Source organism: Rhinatrema bivittatum, chromosome 4 (genome assembly GCF_901001135.1).
Source record: "Rhinatrema bivittatum chromosome 4, aRhiBiv1.1, whole genome shotgun sequence".
In the NCBI taxonomy this organism is placed as follows: Eukaryota; Metazoa; Chordata; class Amphibia; order Gymnophiona; family Rhinatrematidae; genus Rhinatrema; species Rhinatrema bivittatum.
Genome location: NC_042618.1, coordinates 201,312,296 through 201,327,346, shown reverse-complemented (window position 1 = coordinate 201,327,346; position 15,051 = coordinate 201,312,296). Strand labels below are relative to the sequence as shown.

The 15,051-nt window shown below is 44.9% G+C and overlaps 1 protein-coding gene across 1 annotated transcript in view; it reads right to left on the bottom strand.

The window, feature by feature from the left end:
- Positions 1-14,722, bottom strand: part of MAPKAPK3 (MAPK activated protein kinase 3) — a 99,847-nt gene extending 85,125 nt beyond the window's left edge. The window contains exons 1-2 of the mRNA XM_029599540.1: positions 14,398-14,722; positions 11,748-13,396 (exon numbers count right to left, since the gene is read on the bottom strand). Of these exons, the coding sequence (XP_029455400.1) occupies positions 11,748-13,265 (1,518 nt within the window). The 5' untranslated portion in view covers positions 13,266-13,396; positions 14,398-14,722. The remainder of the gene's footprint in view (positions 1-11,747; positions 13,397-14,397) is intronic.
- Between the last annotated feature and the right edge of the window lie 329 nt (positions 14,723-15,051).

Genomic DNA, 15,051 nt, shown 5'->3' with positions numbered 1-15,051 from the left:
TGGCTCCAGGGCAGGTTGAAAATTGACGGAATTTCATTCTCTGGGTGTAACCAAAAAACTCTGCCAGAACCAGAATTTGAAGCTACAGAGGTTTTGATTTAAGCAATTTAGCTCAGGAGTCAGTTGCTAGTAACCTTGCTCTGCCTCTCACCAGATGTTTCCCTGATGAATAGAAGAAGAATGCAAAACCAGTGCACAGAAGAAAGGATGAACGGGTTACAGAGAACAGGGTAAGCTAATAAAAAAAAAAACCAAGTCACCCTTGTACTCCAGCCAAATTTTATACCAAAAGTGTTCATGCTGTAGTGGGTGCAGGTCTTTCTTTTCACCCCATTCGCATTCTCAGGTCATATTTGCCTCCAAAATTGCCTTGAGACCCTTTATTGATATTGCAGTTAATAAAAAAAATAGAGTAATCTAGTTCTATTTGGACTTGTATCTCACCTTATTGAACCTAATGGAAATGCCCCAAGTGTTTTACAAACAGATAAATAAAAGTATAACAATATCATAAATACAACTCATAATCAAAATATATTATATGCCAGTGAAAGTGCCTGTCAAATATGATAGGTAAAAAAGCCAGCCCAAGCCCACCCCTCTCCCTTTATTACAGACCCTTAGCTATAAGTGTTCAAATGACATCAGATCAGCCAGTCACATCCCAATTGCCTCCCCACCGGATGGTAACGGTCTTTTTTTTTCTTTTACACTGCTGTGAGCTGGGGTAGCTGTACAGCTGCGGGGCTCTGGGAGTCCCTAAACATGGCTTTGGGGGACAGGGGCCGAATTTTCCAGATGGCTCTGAGGGTTGCTGTGGCAGATTAGGTGACCCATTTATGTCACCGGTTGACTACATTTTAAGTTCCATGGAGCACGGACGGTCTCCTGTAACAAGGGTGGGCAAGCTTTTTTTGTACTGGGGCCACATCACAAGTTATCAAGTGCAACAAGGGCTGGAGGCCGTGGCACGGCAGGGCAGGGCACAGTAGGTCCTCAACACAGCAATCAAATCCCCAGCACTTGCTGCGGGCATTTCAGTATCCAGCAGGCTTAAGCGCCATCATTTTTATCACTCAGGGAGCCCCTTCAATCATGATCCCCAGCCTCTACCAAAATCAGAAAAACCTTCAACCCAACAGGTACAAGGCATTTTCCTAGCTAGCAGACAACCTAACCTCAGTCACAAATGCAGGCCATAAATTACAACTAATTGGGTGCAGACAAAAAAAGCCAGACATACACAGTGCAATAAATGAAAGTCAGGAAATATAAATCAATCAAAACAGTGAGGAAACCATACTAATAAAAAGCATATTTCAAAACAGATGGCAAATAGACCACCACCTAATAATTAAGAAGAATAATGATAAAAAAAACCCAAACTTTATACATTTCTCCCAAATCAAGCAAATGTTTCAAAACAGCAAACATATTAAACACCCAGTAAATAAAACTAATCAGTATAAAAAAAAAAAAAAGGTACCCCCCTCTCCATACCCGGAAACTTTTCATTTCCAGTCACCCTGAGATTGTAAGCTCTCTCTCACAGGCAGGCGCACAAGCAGGCTCCCAAACACACAATTGTACCTCTGCTCATTTTTCAGTCCCGCTGGCTTGGGTCGAAGCGGCGGTCCACCACCCGGTCTCTCTTCTCCTCCTTCGGCCCCCGCCGGACGCCACTGCCACGTCTCTCCATTTTCAGCCTCGCCGGCCTGAGCTCCAGTGGACAGCACCGCTGCATCTCTCTTCTACTTCGGCTTTGCCGAAGTCTCTCCTTACTGGCAGGAACCAGTGCCAACCAATGGCATCTCTTCTTGCTGGCAGGGCATGGGAACCCCACCAGCCCTCAGGAACGGGGTCTCTCTTCGTTGACCACATGCAGATGCTCTGACTTTCCTGCTCAAGCATCAAGGGAGATAGCTTTGCCTTTGATGACGACGGGTAGACAGGTCGCAGCATCGGGGGGCCGCACATAATGGAGAGTGTCCAAGTGATAGGCGAGCCAGATTAAAAATTGTTAAGGGACGGATTTGGTCCGCGGACCGTAGTTTGCCCCTCACTGTCCTATAAGTATCTGTGCAGCGCCGAGTACGTGTAGTGGCACTACAGAAATAAGAAGTAGTTGTAGCAGTAGTAGACCAGATAGGATTTCCAATTGGCTCTATTCTTCCCTTCCTCCCAGACTGATCCAGTCCTCGTTTTCCCACCCTGTATCTATGGACTTGGAAGTTTTTATTCTCTGCAAAGGGGGTAAAATGAAGACTGGATCAGCCTATCCGGAGGGAAGGGGGGGTGGCAATGTTAATACCAGAACCTTACCCCTTCCCATCTTTGGGTCCCACCTGAAGAGATGCTCCTTCAGCGAGGAATTCCACAAAAAGCCACCCCACTGTGACAGAAGATGCCACATTCTCAGAGACTGGAATACACAGAAACATTGTTTGCAGATTTTGAACCATATATTCCCCAAGAAAAGCATCTAAAAATAACAAAGCAAGGAATTGAGAACATTTTATGATGCCTATTTTCCTTTTTGGTATAGAAATGTGTGTATAGCTATAGTACGGATTAGATAACATAAAATGACCAAGTGTCTAATTCAGTCTCTCCACACTGTAAGAATATATCCCAGCTGGCAGCCATAGGGCATGACCACCTGTAACATTTCTTTCCTTACTGAAGACTGTACAACACAAAGGAGAAAAATGACAAAACTATCTTGGGTAGATGAGCAATTAAGATCTATTTAGTTCAGTCGGCACTCCTTTCTTCCTATATCTAACCACAAAGCTTTGCATAATTTAAAAACAGCCACCACCGCCAGCACGGCCACTGCCCGAAAATCTGGTCTCCTAGTTCCCATGGTATTTCTGGATGGTACCTCACTACCACTGGTCCACTTTATTATTTTTTATTTTCCAGACTCACTTTGGAGTAACAATTTTTATGAAATGTTTTTTTTCAATTTAAAAAGTCATGAAAGTCCCTGGGGCAAGATAGATCATCTCCTATTGTTTCAGACAGAAAGAAAGCATTTTGATATCAAACACTTAACTTAAATGTCCAGTCCGTAAGTGTACGGACTGGAGATGATCTATCTTGCCCCGGGGACTTTCATGACTTTTTAAATAAATTGAAAAAAACATTTCATAAAAATTGTTACTCCAAAGTGAGTCTGGAAAATAAAAAATAATAAAGTGGACCAGAGGTCTATACAGTTTGTGATTATTGCAAACTGAAGTCATGAAGGTCCTACAAACTTTACCTATTTAAAGGAAAAATTTTGTTCTACTGAGGCTATGTTTTGTGTGATTATTTGGACAGTTTTTCCTCAGATTTCCGAGGTATTTGGGCTATTTTGTTTGATTTTTGACCCCACTACCACTAACATGCTACACCAACCCAGCCAGCCTCTCTGAGGAATTGTAGCTTTATTTACAAAACTGTAAATGTAATAATCGTCATATTACAATTGTGGTCATAACACCCACTTTCAAGGCTCATTGTTGATTCTACACATTTTAAGACCAGTTGATTACTAATAGTTCTATGCACTCTACCAAACAGACCCAATTAAGAACAGATTGTTGGCAAGAGCTCACCTGGAGTTTACTAGAACAAATAAGGAAAGTCTGCTTTGTGATTCCTTTCCAACATAGATTTGCAATAGATGGATGATGGGGGTTCGTACGTTACATATTGAGTACATGCATTGCCTCAGCATGATGTTTCCACTTGTTACTGTATGTGTGTGTGTGTGTGGGGGGGGGGGGGGGGGAGAGGGGTGGAGGATGCATATGGGGGGAATAGTGTGTGGGTGTGCATTGGAAAGGGTATGACTTAGGAAACGGTGGGAAGTGTGCATCTGTGTGCATGGCCTTAGGTAGGACTGTGGTTCTTAAGGGAGGCAGCTAGAGCAGGGCTTTCCTAACCTGTCCTGGGGACCCCACAGGCAGTTGGGTTTTCAGGATATCCATAATGAATATGCATGAGATAAGTTTGCATATACTGAGTCTCCAACTGGCTGTGGGATTTCCAGGACACTTTTGGGAAGCCCTGGTTCACAGTCTCTTCAGGGGGGGTAGAAGGCAAAGAAGAGGAGGTGGCTGTGATTCCCTCACACACTGGTAACAGCTAGTGGTAGGAGTCAGGGCCCAAGACTGCAGGGTCCCAAGAAGGACCCTGATGCATTACCCTCAGCTCAGGACGGTGGTTGCAATGACTGGACAAAGTAAGCTGGGAGGGGATATAAAATAGGGGGAAAATCCCCAGATAGTGGCTAATGAAGGCTCATGGCACCAGATCTCTCACAAACAGATGTAAGGCATCACTACAGGACAGACTTCTTTTGTTCCATAAACAGCCCCCAAGAGATCTAAAAACCTCTTCTTTACACCAGGTTTTGAGCCATATACTGAAGTCGCTGATTTGACGTAGGCTTTCTTCCCCCTTACCATGAACAGGTAATACCTGTGAAAATGCTGTGATCTTTGCCAGGAAGCTAAGCCGCTCCCTTACATTCTTAAGTCTTCCCCCTGTACTACACTGACTGCTTCTAGGCAAGGAATTGCTTCCCAAGTGGACTATGACGACGACTTCGGAATTCCTTCCTTCTGCTCCTATTGGTTGCTATTCCTGCTAGCCAAGGATCCCGGAAGACATTTGACTTGTTTCCTTCCATATGTACCCCACGTTAATGCCTTTGATAAGCATCCCCCAGCAGAAAGAGCTCTCTGTTGCTATGGGATGTTTTGCTAGTGCCTTTAGATTCTGGTGTACAGTGGCTGTCTTTCTTCAACTCTGTTATCACGTCAAATGCCTTTTCTGGCATATCATCTATTTCCAAAACCGAGAAGGCATTTTGTATGGGGGAAGGGGGGTGTAAGCGGCAGCGGTCTCTGTCTCGCAGGTCTTATCCTACCAGAACCCACTGTAACCATCTATTCCTGGTTATTTGCATTCTTCATGGAAGTGGGAGCAGATTTTCTGGCTGCCGTATATGGGGGAAGGCGACTTGATTTTAGCCAAGTCCTCCTTAAACTAAGTGAACTCCTTCACTGCAGACAGACAGAACAAGCTCTAAACCTCCAGATAATTCCTCTTAAGGGATCGAATGCCACAGTTATTACACTAATTCTCATTCTATCAAATCTTTTATTTCTATGTGGAAACCCTCTATTTTTGCTGCAAGTAAGAGTTAATGAATAATTAATTGAAATGCTTGATGTCGACCAATGGCAAGGCAGTTTTAAAAATATTCCTGACATCACAATGAGCTCTGACCTTCCTGAGGTCACAATTGAACTGTGACATTTCCCTATAGGATTCTATGTGGGGGAGGGGGTTGATGTCAGGGGCATGTGAAAAGCATGAGCTGGATGGCAGGGGAGGGAAGGTCACAGGCTGTTCTAGAATTTTTGGAAAAAATCTGAATGACACTGGATGATTGATTCAAAACGTTTTAGGGGAAAGGCATACAGATAATATTTTATAAGGACAGTTTCTATGAAGAAGAACAGACTAAAAAATTAAATTTTCAGCAGTACATGTGAAAAATAACCTAATACCAAAAAAAACCAACATGCTTCCCCATATGCACTGTGCCTAGTTTTCTAGTCAAGAGTTTGATTTTTTTTTTTTTTTACTAAAATGACCAGCCCATGTGCATCTCGCATACAGTACACCAAATAGGCTATTGATGATGAAAGACTTCCAAAAGCACATGGCTTTTAGTAGCACCTATGAGTACAATAAAAATCTGTTTTAAAAACAGTTTTCCTGCTGGCAAGTTTGTTCAAAGTCTTCTGCTAGGGGAATAGGGTGCACAGAGGAGGTTTTACCTTTGTGCACCATGGGCAGACTTCCAGTTGTTACAGCCTGTCCTTGTATTCCCCCTCAGCATGACTACTGTGTGTTAAGGTGTTAGTAAAGCACCCAAGAGTCCATGAATAACAAAAAAAAAAACAAAACTGATGGATGAGAGGTATTCCTGAAACCAGATGCCAAGTGAGGAAGGTGGTCTAGTGACTATAGCCTGCAGAGCACGTAACTCATAAGTATGCATGTAAAACTGTCACAGCAATAGTTATTTGAAACTTGAATCTACACATCCTACTCTTCCATCCATTCACACTGTGAATCTAGTGACTTTACCAACCTGTACCTCAGTTCTAACCCCAGCTCTGCTACTCTCTGTATGTGACCTTGGGGGACCCATTATCTGCCTCTACCTCACTTTACCCATCTGTAATTGAGTAATATTATTATTCTTGCTTCACTTCATAACCAGATTTTCCACCCCAGAGGTAACCATATGCATACTTATAAAGTATCAAAACTGTAAAGCTTGCTACCATTCTGTTTGTGTGTCACACCTACCATAAAAGCTAGGAAATATGGTGCAAAAACTGAATGAAAATAGGATTTTGTTAACCATGAGTTCCTCATATGAAATAAGAACATGCCATGCTGGGTCAGACCAAGGGTCCAGCATCCGGTTTCCAACAGAGGCCATCCAGGTTACATGTACCTGGGAAGAACTCAAACACTAAGTAGATCCCACGCTACTAATGCCAGTAATAGCAGTGGCTATTCCCTAAGTCAAATTATTAATAGCTTATGAACTTCTCCTCCAGGAACTTATCCAAACCTTTTTTAAACCCAGCTACACTAACTGCCCTAACCACATCCTCTGGCAATGAATTCCAGAGCTTAATTGTGCACTGAGTGAAAAATAATTTCTCTGATTTGTTTTAAATGTGCTACTTGCTAACTTCATGGAGTGCCCCCTAGAAGAAGTAAATAACAGTTACATGTACCCATTCTAGTCGTCTCATGATTTTATAGACCTCTATCATATCCCCCCTCAGCCACCTCTTCTCCAAGCTGAACAGCCCTAACCTCTTTAGCCTTTCCATCCGCTTTACATTATGCTTGCAACTGCCTCAAAAATGTAATCTAATAACTTTTTGTTCCTGATATTAAGGGGGATTTTCCCATATCACAGCACTGATTAAATGTGATGGGAGAGGTGGGAAGCCTTTCCTACTTTTAGATACCTGTGTATCTTGGATCCTCTCAGGTTTTGTGGGTTAAGTATGGAGACTGGGTCCCCCCCGCCCCCTTTTGGGCCCTGTTTCTTCCTGTTCCTTTGGGCTTTTCAGCTCTATCAGATCCGAACCCTCCTAGAGCTGCAGCAACATAAACCTTCAGCCCCCTCCCCAATTTTTACCTCAACCACTGCAGTAATAATTGTTCACCCAGGGACCTTGCACCACAACACCCTCCAGAAGCCAATGTGTGTGCACACACTGAGTCGCTGACCATTACTGCTTACCATAGCACAATGGCTGGGATTCCTCCCTCTCCCAAGAGCTGTGAACATGCTGAGTCAGGAATCAAACCCTGATCTTGCCTGCCTAGACACCGAGCTACCAGCTGGCCCCAGGAAGACAGAAGTTATTGCGCATCCAGGTGTGTGAGGAACAGAACAAAGCCAAGAGATCTGCCCCGATCCAGGAAGTGTGGTACAATGTGCCTCACCTCCAAGAATGGCTTATTACATTACAACTAGCTGATACCTGTGAAATTCCCCCCAAGGACCCTATTTATTACATTAAAACTAGCTGATACCTGTGAAATTCCCCCCAAGGACCCTATTTATTACATTAAAACTAGCTGATACCTGTGAAATTCCCCCCCAAGGCCCCTATTCACTCCACTCCTCCCCAGTCTGACCCCAGCACACTCAAACTTCCCTTCCGTAGCCCACCCCCTGACCACTCCCCATAGCTCAAGACCAGAACTCTCTTCACCCCCTCACTAGCCCAACCCCAGCACTCCTTTCTCCTCCTCAGCATACTCTTACCTCCGTTCCCATCATCTTTGTCGTAGATATTTGCCACCCCCGAGCCTGAATCCAGCACATTTATCCCTCCCCACTCCAAGCTGACATGATCTGTGCATTTTTGCTATTTTCCCCCTTCCTACCCATAGGTCTTTCTTTCCCTCTCCAGACTGGCGGCCCTCTTTTTCCAGACTGCATGTCACTTTGGCTCCATCTGGCCTGGTGGCTCTGGTTTCCTATTGCTGCTGACAGTCCCCATGTCTGCTATGTGTGCAGCTTCCTCAGTGGTGGGTGGGACGCACATGAGCAATGCACCAGTCCCCTTGCTCGCTGGTTTTGCATCAAAGCATACACACGCACAACTTGGATGTATGCACACACACGCTGAGCTATGTGCAAAGGCTCCTTCGCAAACAGTGGGGTGTGCAAGTGTATCCCACTTGTTGACAGACGCCAAAGAGTGTGCGAGGCTTATTATAGCTAGAAGATTAGATAATGACTAGCACCTGTGAATGTTACCTCCATGCTGCTCAACCAACAGAACAGCGATAACTTGGTAGAACGTACACGAAAGGTTTTTAACTCATGCGTCAGGCACAAGACAAAATGGCTGAAACCCTTCAGCACCCATAGAATAATTCACATTGCACTCATATGTCCTAGAATAAAATAAAATACATTTTGCTTTTAAAATAAAACTTCTATTTTTTTAATTGTTTGTTCAGTAATATTGGCTAAATCATGAGGTGATGTTGGCCATTAAAGACGGCCTGCTTTGTGTATTATGGTGCTGAACAATGTGTGGAACAATTTTAATGCACAGTCATACAATGCCATCTCACAAATCACAATGCTTCATTTCCGACAGCCACTTTGTAAAGGATTTTAATGTACATCCCAGTCATGCTGTGCTTTCAGCCAATGGAATCTTTTGGCACACACCTTGGAACGTCTTTGTACGTTCAGAACATGTCTTGGCATAGTTGGCTCTCGGAGTATTCGACCCGTGCAATCGCTCAGTGCACCATGAGTGAGAGGGCACCGCGGAAGTGTGATCTGATGGTGCCGCCTCTCCAACAAGGATCTGATGGCCAGATTATTAAAGTGCTTGGCGGGGCCACGGCATAGTCCATGGCCCACAGAAACAGGGGGCCTTGACCGAGCCCATTTCATCACAGCCTGAAAAAAGTAGGCGGCCTCTTTCTTTAGGCCTGAATAAAGAGAAGGCCTGGGAGGGGGAGGCCCTGAGAGTGCCTGTATGCTAAAAGTGCCTGGGAGAGCACCTGTATGCAAGTGTGTGTTGGTTCGAGCGAGTGAGCGCCTGTATGCAAGTATGTGTTGGTTCGAGTGAGTGAGCGCCTGTATGCAAGTGTGTGTTTGTGCAAGTGATTGAGCGCCTGTATACAAGTCTGTCTGTACAAGAACCTATATGCATGTGTGGGAGTGTGAGACTGCATGTGTGTGAGACAGCCTGTATGCATGTGTGTGTGAAAGCAAGAGCCTGTATCCTATAAGCATGCATGTGTGTGTGAGCATGAGTGCCTGTATGAATGTGTTGTGAGTGTGAAAGCGAGGGTGCCTGAATGCATATGCAAGTGTATGTGTGTGTGTGAGACAACAGGATGTGAGAGAGCCTATGTACATGTGTATGTATGTAGTGTGCGAGACAGCCTATATGTATGTGACAGAGAAAGAAAGCCTGTATGCATATGCAAGTGTATGCGTGTGCAAGATTGAGAGCATGAAAGAGTGCCTATATGCATATGTGAGTGTGTGGATGTGTGAGAGCCTATATGTAAATGTGCGAGGACCTGTATGGATGTGTGAGTGCATGAGAGAGTCTGTATGCATATATGAATATGTAGGTGTGTGAAAGAGCCTTGGGCATGTGTGAATGTGTGTGGTGTAGCTAAAAGCCTATGACCAGATGTATGTGTGAGAGATAGAGGGTTTGCATGAAAGTCTGTGTGTGTGTGTGTGAGGAAGAGAGACCCTGCGTACATTAGAGAGTGTGTAAGTGTGTGTGAGAGAAAAGATAAAGTTTGTGCAGCCAATCCACGACAATCTCAAGGTGACTGGAAATCAAAAGATCCCAGGTATGGAGAGCGGGAGATTTATTATTATTATTAGATTTTACTGTTATTTGATGTGTTTGCTGTTTTGAAATATTTTATTGGGGTTTTTTAGAACTTTTTAAAGAATTTTTGTTTAATTATTGAATGATGTCCTGTTTGTCAGCTGTTTTGAAATATTTATTCTATTCGTATAATTTTACTATTATGATTGGTGTGTGTGAAATTCTATGCATATGAGTGCATGTATGTGTGTGAAAGAGAGCCTGTATAAGTGTGATGGTGTATATGAGGGAGAAAGAGCCTGTATATGTATGAGAGAGGAAATATGTATAAGAGAGGGAGTGTGCAAGAGAATGTATGAAAGTATGTGAGAAAAAAGATAAGTGTATAAGTAAGAGATAAAGTTTCTATAGCTCCACCTCCACCAGTCCACGACAATCTCAGGATCACTGGAAATCAAAAGATCTCAGGTTTGGAGAACAGGAGATTTTTAAATTCCGTTTAGTTTTAATTATTGAATGTTATTTGATGTGTCTGCTGTTTTTAAATATTTTATTGGTATTTTGGGAAATATATAACATTTTTAATTATCTGATGTTTTTAAATATTTATTATTTTTAGTTGCATGATTTTGCTATTTTGATTCATGATTTATATTTATTGTATTGTTTCATGTTTTATGGGGAATGGTAATGTTGCATTGTATACAGCATCTGGCTTGTTGAGATTTCCAGTTAAATTTTTACCTGCACATTTCTATTTATGCTTTATGGTATCTTTGTTCTGTATTTGTCTCCAATAGTTACTTGACACCTGTGGGTATATTTTGTGTAATCTATGAAGTGTTGAAAATCATTTGAATAAGATTCATTTCCTAAAATTGTTGATGAATGCTGTCAAATGATTTCAAAAATAGTTTTCCTGGGTGGCTAGAAATGGCCAGGGTTTTCTCTATTGCATATAAGGCCCTTAGGAGTTTGTCTTGTAATGTCTTACAGCCAATTTGCCAGACAAAGTTAATGGCAGGCCAAGGTATGCATAGTCTAGGGGCATGCTCTACTTCTTGGTTATTTAGACCAAATTTGAAATTTGTGTTAAGAGATTTTTTTGGCTCAATTCTGCTGGCGATATGTGATTGATAGAAAATGAAAAAAAAAAAGTGTCTGATGTGTAGATGCAGCATCTCTATATCTAGAAAATTTGTATTTCTACATTTCTAAATCCAGCACACAGTAGTGGTGGTGGAGGAGGGAATTGGGAAAGTGCTGAGGTCAGGACAAGAGATAACAGGTGCTTACTGATGCTAATCCATGTCAATCTGAGGAGAGGGGGCCTTTCCCGTCTCCTCCCATTCTGACTTTTTTACCATTTTCTCCCAAGGGGCAGAATACACTTGGGAGCTGGGGCGCACCATAAGCTCTTTTCGAACAAGGCATTATTTGCCCTTGAGCCAGCCCTGTGCTTCAGCACCCAATCCCTCCCTGCCACACAGATCATGCTTTCAACATTTAAAAAAAATAAAAAATAAAAATGAAGGTATCCTTTTTACTGCTTGTTCAAGTGACCAAGTTGAGATTCCTCAGCAGTTATTGTGCACTGTAATGCCACTAAGCACTTTTAAAGCTGTTTTGCCATCGGCTAGTGCCTCATATGTTAAGAGGTATTAAATAATATTGATGCATGGTCACATGATGCTAACAAAACCACAATGCTTAATTTTGCTAGGTGTTTTTGTAATATGAATTGTTTCTTTTTCCTCTTGTTTTCCCATTACATGATCCTTTGAATTATTTATTAATTCTCACAAAAGAAAAAATACTAACCTTTAAGGCGCACTTCTGCCCAGTCCTCCTGTGGAAGCACTCCAGGACCTTCCCATTGATGCCCAGTCCGAGTACCTGCTTTGACACCTTATAGTCGTCTGTGATAGCATGCCTCTTGATTTCCACTTTGAAACGTTCTGCTCCATGGGCGGAGGGTTTCACAATGTTATGACCAATGTTTGCATTGTTGCACCCATCAGGCCCTGGCATGTTCACATTGCTAAGCCCATTAAGCCCTGGCACATTTGCATTCTGCCCATCAGACCCTGGCACATTTGCATTACTGTGCCCACAGGATCCTGACACATTTGCACTGCGCTCTTCAGACGCCGGCACGTTTGCACCGCTTTGCCCGTCAGATCCTGGCACATTTGCATTGCGTTCTTCAGACGCCGGCGCGTTTGCACCACTTTGCCCGTCAGATCCTGGCACATTTCCATTGCGTTCTTCAGACGCCGGCGCGTTTGCACCGCTTTGCCCGTCAGATCCTGGCACATTTCCATTGTGCTCCTCAGACGCCGGCACGTCTGCACCGCTTTGCCCGTCAGATCCTGGCCCATTTCCATTGCGCTCCTCAGACGCTGGCACGTCTGCACCGCTTTGCCCGTCAGATCCTGGCACATTTCCATTGCGCTCCTCAGACGCCGGCACGTCTGCACCGCTTTGCCCGTCAGATCCTGGCCCATTTCCATTGCGCTCCTCAGACGCCGGCACGTCTGCACCGCTTTGCCCGTCAGATCCTGGCACATTTCCATTGCGCTCTTCAGACGCCGGCACATGTGCACCGCTTTGCCCGTCAGATCCTGGCCCATTTCCATTGCGCTCCTCAGACGCCGGCACGTCTGCACCGCTTTGCCCGTCAGATCCTGGCCCATTTCCATTGCGCTCCTCAGACGCCGGCACGTGTGCACCGCTTTGCCCGTCAGATCCTGGCACATTTCCATTGCGCTCCTCAGACGCCGGCACGTCTGCACCGCTTTGCCCGTCAGATCCTGGCCCATTTCCATTGCGCTCCTCAGACGCCGGCACGTCTGCACCGCTTTGCCCGTCAGATCCTGGCCCATTTCCATTGCGCTCCTCAGACGCCGGCACGTCTGCACCGCTTTGCCCGTCAGATCCTGGCCCATTTCCATTGTGCTCTTCAGACGCCGGCACGTTTGCACTGCTTTGCCCATCAGATCCTGGCCCATTTCCATTGTGCTCTTCAGACACCAGCGTAATTGCACCTCTTTGCCCATCAGATCCTGGCACATTTCCATTGTGCTCTTCAGACACCAGCGTAATTGCACCTCTTTGCCCATCAGATCCTGGCACATTTCCGTTGTCCTCTTCAGACGCTGGCACGTTTGCACTGCTTTGCTTGTTAGACCCTGGCACATTTGCATTGTGTTCTTCAGAGCCTATTATAACTGTACTGTTGTGCCCAGTAGACCCCTGCACATTTGCACGGCTGTTTGTGTCAGGCCATGATGCTGTGCTGTGCTCTTCAGAGCCTGGCACGTTCCAGTTATTTTCCATTATGGCTACAATACCGCACAGGCTTCAGACTGAAATCAGATGGAGAAGGTCAAAGTTGTAACTGTGGCATTCATTCAGCACGTCCTAAAAAGGCAGCTTCGACGGTGTCAATTGAAAACCACTGGCAGTACCTAAACAACAAAATATATAATTGTGTATAAGTTTATCCTGTAAATATCATCCCTCCCTAGCTTCCCAGTCTCCTGCTCTCTCTCTCTCTCCGCAAAACATTTTCATGAACTTTTCCAAATGTTGCTCACTTCATGCTCTCAGAAACTGCCATTAGTTGTTAAGAAAAGATCCTTCTGCTGATTTGCATAGCAAGCATGCCCAAGTATATGCTGTTCTATCAGTCAATACTAAAGGTTGATTTGTTAAATTTATTTTTAACCAAAAGTTTCCTCCTGCCGCTTTGAGCTTCCAGCACTATCAAAACCAGGTCCTGCTTGGGGCTACCTTACCATAAGCCTTCATAAGCACTTACATGGAGGAAAGAAATCTCTCCATTAAAAAAAAAAAAGTTATTTAACAAGCAGAAACACACAGATACAGTACCAGAATCAGCAATGGGTCACATTCTTTATATGATTCAAATATATTCAAACGGACTGCCATTGAGGTCAAATTTAAATGGACAGTTTGTACAGGTATACATCACATATTAAGTCTCCCCTTGTTAACTACCCTATCTAGCCCAACCATTGTAAAAGCAGTTTGGGCTCGGACCACAGTTCCCTCGGAAGTGTGGAGTGACCATTCCCACAATAGGGCAGTGTCCGAAGGCCCACAGCACTCTCCCCTAGCTTCAGATGAGTGGTTAGTGGCCAATGACCCTTATTGCCAAGAGACTCAGATCACTGTCACTCTGCCCCCTGCTCCGAAGTCACTATGGATTCACCCCAAACGTGGCTACCAAGTGTTGCCTTGGACTACACGTGTGCTCATCAGTTTATTTTCCGCCTTACCAGTGCCCAAACAGGATTAAACAATAAAAAGACCAACAATGCTGCATTCAGAACCATGCCAAGGAACAGCCCTCCCTGGTGGTCTGATTAGGAGCCGTACAGATACACTTTAGTAATTAAACAATATGCACCACGCAAGAAATGACATTCCTTTGGCTTGAACAAACCTTCAGATGACGGAAATCTTACCCCCGGCTGCAGTGGGCAAGGTGAAAGGAGCTGTCGTGAAAACTCAGGCAGCCCGCGAGCGCACGGTGGCTCCCGTACAGCGGAGGGCGTGCGCTGCCTTCCTGTAGCAACCGGAGCTCCAAGGCGAGCGGTTCACCGGCTCCGGGGGCCGTCGGCTGCGCGGCTACCTGGCCGAGGTGCTCGCTCCTGCCAGTGACAGGAGACACCGCGACGCGATCCTCGCGCCCTCCGCCCCTGGGCAGCGGTGGAAGGCCGCCCGCGTGACGAGGCGGGAGCGGCGGAGTGAAGCTGCTCCCACGTGATTTCCAGCGCACGTCACTCCGGCTTTCCGCAGCTCGCCGGATCGCTGCTTAAAGGGGCAAGGGCGGCGCAGGGGCATTTCTGGGGCAGGGGCAGGGGCAGGGGAGTATCTCCGGAGGAAGCAGGGTCCCTTCCCCTTGGCTGAGAGGAGGACACTTTACCGAGGGCAGTGATGACAGAAAAGAGATTAAAGGTGTTCGTTGCGATAGGACAGAATAGCATCGTGGTTAAGAGGAAGATTTAAGTGCAAAGGGAAGAAAAACTTTTGACGGGAAAATAGACAATACATAAATCAGTTTTTTTAAAGAGAAAGTATGAGGAAACCCTAGGTT